The 14,899-nt window shown below is 46.6% G+C and overlaps 1 protein-coding gene and 1 long non-coding RNA gene across 2 annotated transcripts in view; one reads left to right on the plus strand and one right to left on the minus strand.

Moving 5' to 3' along the window:
- LOC119106891 (glycine receptor subunit alpha-3-like) overlaps positions 1 to 6,668 on the minus strand; it is a 29,368-nt gene extending 22,700 nt beyond the window's left edge. Inside the window, exons 1-4 of the mRNA XM_037230234.1 lie at positions 6,641 to 6,668; positions 2,640 to 2,713; positions 1,206 to 1,405; positions 718 to 800 (exon numbers count right to left, since the gene is read on the minus strand). Coding sequence (XP_037086129.1) covers positions 718 to 800; positions 1,206 to 1,405; positions 2,640 to 2,713; positions 6,641 to 6,668 — 385 coding nt within the window. The remainder of the gene's footprint in view (positions 1 to 717; positions 801 to 1,205; positions 1,406 to 2,639; positions 2,714 to 6,640) is intronic.
- A 3,214-nt stretch (positions 6,669 to 9,882) lies between these two features.
- On the plus strand, positions 9,883 to 13,464 carry LOC119106892 (uncharacterized). The gene is made up of 3 exons (XR_005095171.1): positions 9,883 to 9,956; positions 11,921 to 11,981; positions 12,275 to 13,464. It is a non-coding gene; the product is annotated as an uncharacterized LOC119106892 (long non-coding RNA).
- Positions 13,465 to 14,899: the final 1,435 nt, after the last annotated feature.

Here is a 14,899-nt window from a genome sequence, read left to right on the forward strand (position 1 = left end):
AGAGCAACGTCTCATAGCATTTCTAGTCAGCGTTGACTTCCTCTTGACTTACAGGCATCCAGCATCATTGTCCCCATAATTTCATATGCGTGTAGCTGCATTCCCGCATTAGAGCGCTTAATTATTATCTCAATCGTACTTGTTATTTATCACACCAACGTGACTTAACTTTATCGCGTGATTTTACTCCCAGTATGTTGACTATTTCTTGATGACGCAAAAGGATCAGTATAGTCGACTATCCTTACGTCACGAATTCCAATAAAAAAAAAATGGCAGGTAGCGTGGACGCAGCGCCGAATGGAACCCGCACCCGTTGTCTTCAACATGTACGGCTTTACCACCGCACTGCAAGCGCCCAGTATGCTGGCATTAGGGGCAATATCGCTAAGTGGCCGGAGCACTAAGCTGGCGCGACGCTCCAAGGCATGTCTTACGGTGTTACATTTGGATGCAAGGCATGCGAATGCAGCGAATGAATGGGCAGGTAATGGGCGTGTGCTGTCATTTCATTTCATTTCAAGCCTCTCAGGGGTCTCTATGTTGAAGAGTCTCTATACAGTGAATATTGATAAGATTACACTTGGTCTTTGTTGCCTACTCAGTCTAAGCACTGCATGCCACTCACGTGTCCGCGCAAGCCCGACAGCTTACTGAAATTGTTAGGTCTTGGTGCACAGTATATTGACTTCACAGGTGAACACGTCACACACTCACTGCTCTCCATGAAGACGTCGCAGGATTGCCGGTCCAGAGGATAGGACATGTACTTCATAGGGCAAGTATACTCCACCAGCATCCTGGAAGCAGACCCCAACAAGTCAGGGACACTGCAGGTGTGGTGTCAAGTACACATTGATGTAGGTGGTGATGCACCAGTAATTAAGGTGCACACAGCGCATTGGTAAACAATTTTCAGCGGTTTGGTGCACGCAGCAACTCACTTTCACCCCTAGCATACAGGCAACTAGCATACAGGACATCACGTCTCACGTCTCAAAACCGATAAGGGTAATTTGGAAATGCTCAGACCATTATAAATTGTAACCCTACATCTCGAAGACATTTCGAAGCTTCTACTTTACGTAGAGGGCCAAGATCAAGTGAGTGGTCGGGGAAACTCATATGCTTCGGCTATTCAGAGCGCCAAGCAACATGGCATTCGAAAGCGAGGCGGCCTGACGCGTCGCACGAGCTTGACCTACAGCGAGGACAGAAAGACGGTGTTGTTGGCGTAGATTTGCAGAGCCTCGCTGGGGGTGTACAGCTGCAGCTGGCGGATGGAGGTGGCGTGGACGAAGAGTAGGTCGGGCACCCATAGTCGCTCACGCAGCAGCGGCGAGAACGAGAGGTGCGCGTCCCCCGCCATGCCTGCGATCCAGTCACTGTTAGTGGCTGGTTGTCCCTCGCGGTGCACGGGCGAGACCAACCCGTGCTAACTTTATTTGGAAAAGGCAGGAGCTGTCGGGTTCTCAGGCTGTAATTATCATTTATTATATAGTCTCATCCCAATTTAATATCAACGCGTCGTCATGGCACCGCAGAAGGATTGCCGTATCCCTGGTGCATGCGACTTCCCCTAGTTGTTCGACCCGCCATTTCCTCTCAGCGTTTGCACACCGTGTTGCAGCATTTTTGAAACGTCAGAATGTCGTGGCGCGAAAACTGAAGCCGCACTGTGCTGGTGTTAAGAATTTCCGCATGGGGACGAGGTTAGCTTCCAGTCTGCGTCAAGGTATAGTTAGGGCAGCATTATCGTTAACCGGCATTTTAACTAAAGGTCTCCGGGTTGTTTCTACCGCGGGGAGAAACAACCAGGTCTCCTGGTTGTTTCTACCACCAGAACTTAAGGTCTCTTGGTTGTTTCTACCACCAGAACTAAAGGTCTCCTGGTTGTTTCTCCCACGGGGAGTTCACGCTGATGGTGTGCTAATGTATACACACGCCTGATGAGCACGACCATGACTAACCTTTGGGCAATAAGATGCGGGGATCCGTCCAAATTGAACGTATCAGGAGAGACATGTGAATAGACTGAAAAAGAAACGTCATGCATTACGATGCCACACGAGCATGAACCCGAACTCCCATGTGCGCACCTTCAAAATCGCTGTAGTGGGGAAGGCACTTAAAAATATAATTCCATATGTCATCGCACAACTCCATGAGGTAAGGAGCTTGACGCCCCACCTGGTTGCGTGTCTTCCCCAAACGGCGTTAAGTCAAAATGTTCAGGTCGCCTCACATTCCATGTTCAATAGAACAGTCACAAGTTACGGTGGGACAAGCAAAATGTTGAGGAGAAGTTGTAACCCCTAACCTCCCCCCCCCTCACCAACCCGCCTCCCTGAACTGTTAAAAACCGCTCTGTGGGGAAACCGTATACCAGTCAGAGAAGAAACCATCAGCAAGTTATCAATTTAAAGAGACCATTTACAACACTTCGCTGCCTTGTATGCGCAAGCTGCCAGTCGCCCGGTGCTACAATAGTTCCGTCATTTACATCCGAACACTTGCTTCAGTTTTGTTAACGACTATAAACTATATGGTGTTTTATGTACCAGCTGTGACGCGGACTCAACACGAAACGCTCTTCGCCTATGAATACCTGGGTCCGTTCAGCATGGCAATGCACTCACCGACTTTTCCTCGTCGATCGTAGAGATGCTCACGATGGTGAGGTAGACCTTGATGTCCAGCGTGCCCTCGTAGCCTGGGAACACGAACACCAGGTCAGTTGGTCCGGAATGTCGCGCCGAGGCCGCACCGCGCTACAGTTTTGTTACAGGGCCTTTCGATGGCTGATGTCAGCTGTGTGTTGCCTCAGTGCGTGATAACCTTTGATCACTTAAGTCAGTGCATGGTCATTTTCCAAAAAAGACTAACCAAAGGTTTCCAAAAAGAAATTAAAATGTACCTCTCAAAAAACATTGCAATTATATTTTTCTTTGAACAAGAAAACGTCATGATTCCCAAAGATGAACGTCTGGAGTGCCGTCAGTTCCAGCGTTGTCTCTAGCCGGAGCGAAATTGTCTAAAAGGGTATCACCAGTCGGTACTCGCCTCCCACCACGCACGGGCAAACACCGAAAGTTACAAAATTATCGCTGAGCAAGGACAAAACTCGTCACAAAGTAAATGTGTCATCGCAATGACACATTTACAAAGCGCAATGAAATGTTGAGAATTTCAGCTGCCCATGTTTTCAGTTGCAGGCACGATTCTTTAAAACTTCACAGACTGACTCAAGCATTGTCTATATAAGTTCTGATCCCTCGATTAGCCGATTCATACGTGACCCTACACAAAACACCTTGACTTCAGACTCCTACAGACCAAAATGATGTCACCTTTATCTTGGATGACAATACGTCGTTGGGTGAACACCAACTGCCGATCGGGTCTATGAGACACATCATAAATCGCGACCGCGGCGTAAATTATGTAAACATCATCAACAACAGAGCATATGTTGACTGTGGACGTTAAGAAATGCTTAAATACACACTACACAAGATCACGGAACATTTGTGGACATTAGAAAAAAATACTCAACTCCACACTACATCACAGCATAGAACAGTTATGATGGCCAGACTGAGAGATAATCAACTGGCTATGTTCCTTAGAAAGTCAGGCCCTGAGTGGAATGCCCTTGAGTGCGCTGTCCCTAAGCATTTTCCCCACTGCCTTGCCGGACTGTGTTGGAGTAAAGCTTTTATGGGTAGCCGTCGTTGCGAAATGTATGAATGATGCTGCTGATGCGTGTGTCTGCTTGCAGTGCAAATGAGAAGTGAGAGGCTCGACGGAGTTGGTTTCTGAGTTTTCTTTCGTGAGGCGAGGATGGACGGACTGAAACTGCATTCATGCCCCAGCGTGTGTGTCTTTTGCGCGCAGGTCTGTACTGTAAACGCTGTTTGGTGAGTTAAAAGTCCAGAAAGGGAATGAAACCGTAGCCGTCTTGCAGTGCTACAGGAACATCTCACAGGGGCTAACGAACTAACCCGACGACCAAGTTCTTTTTACAAGCATTGGCTGCATTGATAGCGGGGTGTTCGGCAGCTGATGTCCGTACTGAGGTACCGTAGTTCACTGGTCCAGGGATGCAACTCTCGGGAGAAGTTAGAGGGAAGGACGTACTGAGGATGCTCACCAACACTGGTCCAGGGGTGGAATTCTCAGTATAAGTTAGAGGGAAGGACGTACTGAGGATGCTCACCAACACTAGTCCAGGGGTAGAACTCTCAGGATAAGTTAGAGGGAAGGACGCACTGAGGCTGCTCACCTCGACTGGTCCAGGGGTGGAACTCTCTGGAGAAGTTAGAGGGAAGGGCGTACTGAGGATGCTCACCAACACTGATCCAGGGGTGGAACTCTCAGGATAAGTTAGAGGGAATGACGCACTGACGATCCTCACCTTCACTGTTCCAAAGATAGAACTCCCGGGAATAGTTAGAGGGAAGGACGCACTGACGATCCTCACCTTTACTGGTCCAGGGGTAGAACTCCCGGGAATAGTTAGGTGGAAGGACGCACTGATAGGACGCACTGAAGGACGCACTGAAGGACGCACTGATGATAAATACTCACATTGACTAGTCCAGGGGTGGAACTCTCGGGAATAATTGGCGGGAAGCACATCGAGCTCCTCGTCATAGAGTGCCCAGGCAACGTGCATAAACCTGAAAACACAGCTTGAGTCACATGAATGTTCACAATGGAAGCGAGTGAATGCAGAAATATCTAAACCCTGGATGGAAAACATGTGAAATGGCGTCTCTCGGCTGCAGTCACAAATAGGTATGCGTGCAAATTGGCACCAGCTCTCACCAGAATTCTCCACAAAGTCTTCACTTTTGAACAAAACACGCTACATCGGCGCGCACTTAAGTTCGCAAAAGTAAAAAAAAATGTGGAGTGCATACCGTGTGAATACGGTCGTTCTGCATAAACAGAATTTTAAATTCGTGACAGATGCAGTTGTGGAGAAAGTAAATTGGCATGGTGAATAAATGGGTTTACGTAGATGCTCCACCACTGACATGACAAAAACTAAATATTCTATAATAAATCGCGCTCCGTGGTTTACCAAACTACTGGCTCACCTAAAGAAATCCCACCAAAGCAGTGCTAGCACTCCCAAGCCAAACGATTTCCCGCCTGTGAGTACCTTCTGATAATGCCGTCTTCCTGTTCATTAGAGCTAAAAGTCTTATGTACGCATGCATTCAAACGCCTAAAGTTCTTTCCCTTTAGCACGAATGACTGCCTTTTGTTCTAACATTTGAGTCAGAGCTCCGTTCGTGAAATTATAGCCACGGCCATGTTGCTCGCGCGGTCAGTACGCAGAATGGTTATGCTTGAACGCAAAATATAACCATTCTGCGCAGAATGGTCATATAATGACCAGTAATTGAATGGTAATATCGCGGTTGTACTTTGCACTGTGCAAAGGTTTGACGGCGATATGCGTTCCCACCAGATGGAGAAGCGCTAAGCCCGGTGCCCGGCCGGCCGTAGCCGGAACACCAATGAAAAGACACCGTCTGCAGCCGGGCCACCGGGAGGGCAGACCTGTCCGCCCCTCGGCTGCGGGGCGGCCACATGGACTCACACATCAGATAGAGGCGCTCGCGCCGGGGCAGAGAGCCATACAGACCAGCACATGTCACAGACGGTTGACACAATCAAACACAAAAGGCGCTTATCAGTCAAGTGTCTTATTTGAATACAGGGTACTCGGTGACAAACTTCCCTTTCTTCAGTCCAAAGTTGTTTTTTTTGTTCCTAAAAGATGTTGACTTTCAAGCCACTTTCACACTACACTAGTAAAATAAAAACACCGTTATTGGCGAAAAATGAGCAATGTACTTGACGCACCCGAAAACACCAATAAACAGCAACAACGACCGCATCACATTAAGTAATGAGGCAAGTCACACAGCACTCAAAAGCTTATTCACAGCCAGTCACGTCATGCAAAATGCGAAACATACGATGCGAAGTCATCGTCGTGCGAAACATAAGCTAAAATGCTTCCCAAATAGTCTGGAGAAGAGGCGCTTCGGTCGTTATATATTGGACTCGGCACATTCTCCAGACGTCCAAAGCATGGTCTGCACATGTCGTGTTTAGTCTTTAAATGTTATTTACTTGCCTAACCCCGCTCATTCGTGACCGGGTATGAATCGTGACCAGCTTGATGGCCGGCCTCGAAGCGTTGAATTCTCTCAATGTTGTCAATGCAAGATAGACGGCCTGGACCGACCGGGCAGACGCTTTATTCTGGAAATGCAGGGGCTTGGCAGGGGCCCAATTACCAAGGAAGAAGAAGGCAGGGGCTGGCGATTACATTGGTTGGGTCCCTTATGTCGGTTATGTCGGCCAGGAGCCTAGAGTACCAACAGGGGATCCTGCGTTAGCAAAAAGCTTCAAGTCAGCGAGGGCCAACGTCCGAGGAGACATAAAGAGAGACCCGAAGGACGTTTTGGGAACGACGACCTGGGGTTCGATTCGAAGGCTGAAAGGCCTAAAGTTCCGGCAGTGGGTTACATTAAGGTGAGTGGCCCGTAGAGCCATAACCTCGAATACCTGTCAGATGGCCTCTTGCACTTATTAAGAACCCCGAGAAAATGCGAACCTCCATCCAGGTCAGAGACCACCGACATGGCGCAGTTGGCTCTGTGCCGGTCTGAGCCCTGATGGCCCATTTCCCAAGTAGGGACGAAGCTTGGGCCGGCGACTGACGCTGGTCCCGGCCCCTTTGACGATGGGGGCCTGCGTGAGGTACGAGACCACATTGCCTAACAAGAAGTCCTCTGTCGGTAAAGGATCCCGAGACATTCAGGAACACACTTCCTGAACATGAGGAGCTAGTGGACGCCGAATGACAGAAGGCCTCTGGTATTTCCCGGGGGCATCAGTCAATGAAAGGCGATATGAGAGCTTGTGATGACGGTCCGCAAAAGGCAATGGAGGGGTCAGAGGAAGGGGTGTCAGTCAGAGCCTCGAGGCCCGGGTTCAGGGTACTCTTGGCCCGAGTCAAACTAAGGGCCAATTCATCCGAACTGGGAAACCTGTGCCAATTAGTAGACCGGCGATATGAGATCTTTTTGCGTCATTGAGGGCCCCTGCGTCTCTCTGCAGCTGCCCGGTCAGGGAGCTTGCCCATCAGGGAGAGGACCACTGCATGATGCATCCATGTGAGGACCTTCGGATCGACCAGGAGATCTCGCTCCCTGTCGCCAGACCGGCGGTCGGTACGTACCCTGCGCTGCGACAAAATGGCCTTTGAATTGAACATGCGACCACGCATGACCCTTGAGTCTGAGCTTGCGGGCGCGCGTATTCAGCATTATGCTTTATGTGTTTACAGTAATCGCTCGGACGTCAGGCTGAGCGTCCCTAGACGAATGTGGGTTGGCCATGCTGATGCAATTTCCTATGCTTGATTTCGATCTAAGGCCAACGTTCACGGGGTCTGTCTGTCCTCAATGTCTGTAAAACCCAGAACAATATCTGGAAAAGCCTCTGGGTTTTATCTGTTAAGTAAAAGTCCATTTTAACAATGTATAATTAATAGCACCGTCGGTTTAATACATGCAGCCATTTAACAACCGTTTGCTAATGCTATTGACTTCAAAATACAAACATAACAGCATCTTCCCCTTGCTTCTCTGGCTTCTGTTTCAATCAAAGAAGCCATGAATAACAACATAGCGGAGAAAACCGTGCCCTCTCGAAATCAAATCGATCAAGCCGATGATCTTTTTCGAGGGGAGGGGAGCTTTCACCACCAGTGGCATCATCATCATCATCATCATCATCGTCGTCGTCGTCGTCGTCATCGTCGTCATCATCATGATTTTAAAACAGCACGTGCAATAGAAAGATAGCGTAAATCAGAAAGGCGCAAAGCAAAAGCTTAAATCGCACCACCTTATCTAAGGCACACACAAAGAAATGTTAAACTGTGACCGTCGCCACAGTAGAGCTCACTCCGCTACTTAATTAGGCTGGATGATCAGCCATCACACGCCTCATCAGGGATATCACGTCCATATAGTAAAGTGAGAGGATAACTAACAGCACTAAAGGTCGATAAATCGTCTAGATTTGGGCAGAAAAGTTCGTAAATGGTGAGCCACCACTGGACCATCGTCGTCGCTGAGATCTGCGCCATGTAATAGAGTTTTTAGCTGATGTGGAGATAACTTGTGTCTACAAGCGATGTGTAACGTTTGAGATATGCTGTCAAACAGATCGTGTCATTGTTCTACGTACCTTTGGCACAGAGCACGAAATGGCAAATGCTTTCAATTTGGTATCCACACTAGCGCGCCGACGAGGCTATTTTTTGAACAAGAAATAAATGAGAATTCCAGTGGGACATGTCCATTCTTAGTCTGGCATGTAAAACATTTGCTGCATCTTGATCGCACCACGTAGTAGCGGGGTGGATCGAGCAAAGCTGTCGCTCGCAAAGCTGTTGAAGGCGGAGTCGCTGAGGTGTCGTGTGGTGTCGTGCAGTCCATTCCATTGCGTACTTGTTCTTGGATTAAATGATTTGTGGTACGATAATGCACGACTGGTGGTTGTCGTGTGCTTGCTCGCATTTATGACATCTCCGTTTGTGTTTTGAGTGCGGGCATTAGGCATGATTGCTGTGATATTGTTCAGTGGACGTTGCCCAAGGTTGTTGAGCTCATGATAGAGCGTCAGTCGGTGTATGTGTCGCTTCGTTGTTAGTCTATCCCACGTCAAGCCAGCTCGCAGTTTATCCGATGGTGTTCTGAATGGTGCCCCGGTCACCAGCTTCACGACTGTTTTGTTGTGTCTCATGTCCGATAGTGTCTTGTATTGCGATGCGTCCGTCGTAAATGGCGTCGCGGTACTCAAAACGATATTTGATGTACACTGTAGGTTTGGTCGAGAATGGGCCTGCTGTGCTATCGGATGCAGAGATCTGAGGGTTTTGTTCATTTTTTGGCATGTTTTGTTTATGTGTTGGTGAAAACAAAGATCTTTGGAAAATGTCATGCCAACGTGTGTGTGTGTGTGTGTGTGTGTGTGTGTGTGTGTGTGTGTGTGTGTGTGTGTGTGTGTGTGTGTGCGTGTGTGTGTGTGTGTGTGTGTGTGTGTGTGTGTGTGTGTGTGTGTGTGTGTGTGTGTGTGTGTGTGTGTGTGTGTGTGTGTGTGTGTGTGTGTGTGTGTGTGTGTGTGTGTGTGTGTGTGTGTGTGTGTGTGTGTGTGTGTGTGTGTGTGTGTGTGTGTGTGTGTGTGTGTGTACTTGTCTTTGCGGCGAAGTCGGGACAAACGCCCGCTAAACGTACGCCAAGTGGGGACCGTTCCGAAGTCGGGACCGAAAAATCGGTCCCCACTTTGTTGACCATTGGGTGATGCTTCTCAACTCATCAGACGACGCTCCTATCAATCTCAGACCGGTCCCCAGGAAGTGGGGTTTAATCAACTTGTGTTTATCCGCTGGCCACGTGACCACCCGTCGCTTTACACAAATCCGCCGGCCGCTACGGGAAGATTCCCGCGGAAATGTGCGACGTCATTGTGTGGCGCGCGCTAATTGGCTGAACGCAGTAGTATCAACCAATCAGGAGCCGTAATCATGTGGTGGACAAAGCAATGTTTGGTTGTGTTGTAAGTATCATTTGTAAAGATGGCATACTTCGATTTTTTCATAATAATTTAAATCAAGATCGGAGGAACTTTATTTAGAAGGTCATATTTTGTTCCTTGGTTGTTAAAAAACCATTCGCTAGCCGGTGCTGCTATCAGACAGATTATGTAAGTACCAGATCAGTTACCTTACCTGGTGCCGTTCCTTCAAGGCCATCCCTATTCCCACGAACCGACTTCCGCGTTATCGTGACCGGTACGGGAAGGAAGTGCAATTAAGAAATAGCAATCCGTGGAGTGAGGAATCGGTTGACAAACTCTAGGTGAGTATGGATTCATATTTGTTGTAAGAAACGAGGCTCGCACAGTTTATATAATAGAAGAGGTGGCTCTTTTGTAGGTTGTGTGGCAAGCCAGCAGTTTGATTGTGAAGCGATTAGTCGCAGCTTCTGTCGTCATTGCAATTCAATAGGCATAGATTATAGTAAGCTCATTGAATCCATGCACAGGCAGATCCAAAAGTTTGTTTATGGGTTATCAGCAGTCTGGGGGACAGTATAAATACTGCATGGTTTTGGAAACTCAGATTTTGGTGATATATGCCTCTAGCCAAGTTAAAATGGTATTGGTATAGATGTGTACCTTTTTCTGATTTATCTTTAACTTCAATATGTTACTCATGTTATTCTGTCATGCTTAACATTACTATGATGATCACTTTGATTGCAAACCAATTATTAAGTTATTTTCCCATACCCCATCTGATATGGGAAACCAGTGCTATGTTGTGCCATGTTTGGTTAGATTGTGCATTGTTTGGTTTGAGTTGTTAGATGAGGTTAGGTTAGAAATGCCCAAAGTAATTGTCAACCCCACTTTTCTTTGAAAATAGAGAAGGGTGTGGGGTATTCTCCAGGACTTTTGCCGCTAATGCAAACACTGAAAGTTTCTTAAATTTTCTCCTATTCATAAACATGTGCCAATTTTGCACCAATTTCAGTCATTTTTCTAAAGCACAGACTGTCCCCCTTGGGGTCCGCAAGTGGGTATTTTAAATGGAATATGGCTGTGTCTTTGAATATACACATGTTATTAAATAAAGACTCATGTTTATTACTTCAGGTGTTGACAGAATCACCTCCTCCCCCTTGCATGCACCAGTTTCCCATTATTAAACCAACTAAATAGTGCCCGTGTCAATTCCGAAAATTAGCTGCACCTTTGTGGCCCCTTGTCTGTGTAATTCATAATCATTAACAATCATTGTGGACATTACTTCCTATTGCAGCATCAAGTCTGTGACAGGTTCAAGTGTCCATATACAGTGTGATTTCATATTCCTATTGAGCCAGTAAGAAAGCTTGAAGAAATTAATTAACCTTCAACATGGGGAATAGAACTGAGATAGTCACCTTGTAGACAGTGTTAGCCCCCCACCCTGCTGCTCTGGTTGAAAGCACTTTCCAGCCAAAGAGCTTTGAACTTCAGAAATTGAAATGAAGTTCACATGAAAGAATGCAGGGAAATTGTGCTTATAGGCCCATCAGCAGACACTACATAATTAGCCAATCCTGGGCAGAATAACAGCCTATTAGCTCATCAGCCAATCAAATTGATGCTTCTCCACCACTTTCAGCATTGATTGGATGAGCCACAGTGTTGGAACTTGGATCATTTTCTGTTCTCTAAGAGGACCAAAAGATTTTGCTCCCTTCAAAAAATTACCTTTTTTGGTGAAGTTAAAATATGTGTTAAGAATATTTCTTAGGGTGAACTATTTCCTTTTAAGGGAACAAAGTTGCCTGATTTGTTAGCAAGATTTATCTAACATGTACACACATGTCTGACATTTTATTGTGAAAATCAGTCTCTGCGCGGTCGTGTTTCTTTTTTTAAACCTCTGAAATGGGGTATTTTGTTTTTGCATTTTAGTTGTTCTGGTATTGCTTTAAAAACACGTCTTCAGAAATGAAAGGAACTATATCATATTACCCATTAAGATAATTGTATATGAGTATGGAACCAGATAGGAGTGACTGAAATGCTTGTTCAATTTTCACTGCTAAATATGCTGCAACTGTGGGATCCTAATGGATCTTGGATCTGTAGGATGTGTATTGCCTTGGGATTCTGTGAATGTATTTGCATGAGATCCTGTGCATCTTGTGTCTTGAAATTTTGGTTTGTAGTAGCATCTTGCATATCCCAGATCCCGATTTTTGCCACCGCACAAGTCTGGTGGGAACTCAGAGGGTCCCTTGAAATTGCAGTGTTCTTTGTGTTCCAGAACCATGAGACGGAGGAAATTCTTTTTTACTCGTGTACAGAAGAGGAAACGCAATTATCAGGTAAGGCTAGCGGAGTCAACAAACATATTTGCCCTGCAAAGGTTGTACTGTTTCATGCCACTTCAGGTCGCTATATAACCAATTACAGTAAGCGAAGGCTATCCCTTACATAGCTCTCAGTTTCAGACCCAATTGGGAGTATATCCCCTCGCTTAGAGGAGTGTCAAAAATTGATTCAACCAGCTTAGTTCTTGAATCAGTTCCTTGCTGCCAGTGGAGGAACATTTCAAAAGATGTATAGGTACGACTTTCGTGGAACTGTACGAATCTGACTGGAACGTGATGGTTTCCAGCCGCGCGCTTGGCACCCTGCATGAGAGGCGGTGGAACAAGGTTGAAAAACTGCCAAAAAATGACGATGTACTGCGCCTGCAACTGGAAATAGAGGGTGCCATGGAGAAAGTGAGGGATAGCTTGCAAGAAACAAGCAGTCTGCTCAACTACGGCAAGCTGGCTCAAGCTGCGCTCACTTCGCTGATCTTGTTTAATCGGCGGAGGCCTGGTGAAACAGAACGACTGACGGTGGATGATTATCGGGCGAAAACCTACAAAGTTAATAAGGATATTACTGATGATTTGTCTGTGCTCGAACGCGAACTATGTACAACCCTAGGCCACGTAAAGATACGTAGAAAGCGAGGAAGAGAGGTCCCAATGCTCCTGAAAGGCAGGATAACCGAGGTCCTTGACCTTTTGGTTGCCTCCAGAGAGGCTTCTGGCATTCATGAAAGCAGCCCGTACGTGTTCACTGGTGATGCAGCCAAGGACGCCCGGCCACTGAGTGGGAGCAAGTGTATTTCTCAGTTTGCTGAGCGTGCAGAAGTTGTGAATGTGACAGCTACATCTATGCGAAAGCATATCGCAACAATGATACAACTTTTGCATTTGAGCGAAACGGAACTGGACGTTGTCGCGAGGTTCATGGGACATGACATCAGGGCTCATCGGGAATATTACCGCTTGCCCGAGCGGACGGTGTATGGCGCTTAAGTCAGCGAGCTGCTCCTGGCAGTGAACAAGCCTGGCAGTGCATACGTTGGTAAGGCGTTGGAAGAACTCGACCCCTGCACAAGTGATGAAGACAAGAGCGTGGTTGAAGACCTGGGTGAGAGCTACGACAATGAGGCGAAAAGACCAAAACGACAAATGGAAGAAAGTGAAGAGGAAAAAGGAAAACGTAAACGGCAGAAGACAGAATGTGATGTGATGCCTGCAAGTGGTGGACGTGATGATCAGGGCTCACCTTCCACTAGACATTCCACTAACCGCCTTCCTGTCCCCGAGAGAAAGATACGAAAGATCTCATGGACCGTTCGTGAAATGCAAGCAATTGAAAGTCAGATGTCCAGGTCTATGAGCGACTTGACCTGTCCCGGTATGGCCGATTGCATCGCCGCTTTGCACGCCGAGCCAGATTTGTGTCGTCGCTCCTGGACCGACGTGAAGTACTGTACATATAACCTCGTGGTAAAACATAGGCGTAGCCTGAATCTGTGAGACTAGTTTCACCATGCTGCAGTAATATGCAAACAGTCAAGGGCAGCCACCCGTTGAGGCCGCTCTTTGACCTGTGCTCAAGGTTTTACCAGCTGCATTGTTCAGATCAGACTAGACCAACTTAAGCGTTGGTGGCATGTGGAAAAGTTCTTGACATAAGCTGTCTTGTGTTGGTGAACTCGAGAGCCGCTACGTAATATACCAGTATATTACCAGTATGCTCACGTTTTTCTCGATACCTGGGGCCACACGGATTTGTGCTTCAATGTGAATAATGGAAGTGAGCGCAGCACGGGCCAATATAACTATAACATTCAAATAAAAATTTAAATTTGCACTGCGCTTGTTTCGAAGCGAGGTAGTTTGCGTTGGTTATGCTGTTTTCTCAATACCTTCTGCAGCACCATGAAATGTGAAACATAATATTGAATCATCTGGCTATAAATGAAGCAGCGCTCATTTTTGGTGTTCAGGGATATTCACTGAAAACTAGATATCCAAATACATTTAAGTTAGTAGAACTTTAATGTTGAATGACAGAGTAAAGAGAGTTCATTGCATTCTTCTGCGGCACGCGATGTGAAAGAGCAAACGCCCCGCGCACGTAACATCGTTTTAAAATAGTCGTAGTACGGACATTTAAAATGTCTGTTTGAATACCATAGTTGTCTGTACCCATTGTAAACATGACCATGTCGTGTATACCTTCATCTTCTCTGGAGCAAGCGTATTGTGAAGTATGCGTCGTTTGACGCGCTCACCGATACTGGAAAATACATGTTTCGCTGTCTGACATTTTTGAATGTATAATTTTTTCTGCACACTGAAACATGAAAATGTTTCAGAAAAATGACCCTGGGCGCGGCGTACGATACTACATTATTGTGCTCCGTTTATCGTAATAAAGAACGGAATTAAAGTGTTGCCAACGATTTTGCACGGTTTTTTGCGCGTGGGTCATTATTCGAGTGTCCTGTAGCCCAAAAATTACCGATGTCATGACCGGCGTCATTTTGGTGTTGCGGTAATGTTTTACGCGGTGAAAAGTTTTCATATTGTTTTACTTGTATTTTTCATTGTCTTTTTATATCTTTGATATGTTTTGGTACCTACTTACCAATGAATGAAAAATCTAATCTAGCGTCTGGAAGGATTCTTGGGGCACAAAGCAGGGAAATTGTTTATAATGTAAACAATTGTAAAAATATAATCAACATTTTGTCGAAGACTGGGACATGAAGTTGAAGGCGGGAGACGACGACGCCGTCCGGGAGAGTCCACTATTAAGAACTGCAGCTGTAACGGGCGTTGGGAAGACTACAGTCTACCGCATACAACGTGAAGCCCAGAATGGTGCCAGACTGAAATCTCCAAGCCGATCCCGACCAGCTGCAGCAAGACCAAGGGTGGATCTAGATCCG

Source organism: Pollicipes pollicipes, unplaced genomic scaffold (assembly GCF_011947565.3).
Source record: "Pollicipes pollicipes isolate AB1234 unplaced genomic scaffold, Ppol_2.1 Scaffold_6383;HRSCAF=7572_pilon_pilon_pilon, whole genome shotgun sequence".
Lineage (NCBI taxonomy): Eukaryota > Metazoa > Arthropoda > Thecostraca > Pollicipedomorpha > Pollicipedidae > Pollicipes > Pollicipes pollicipes.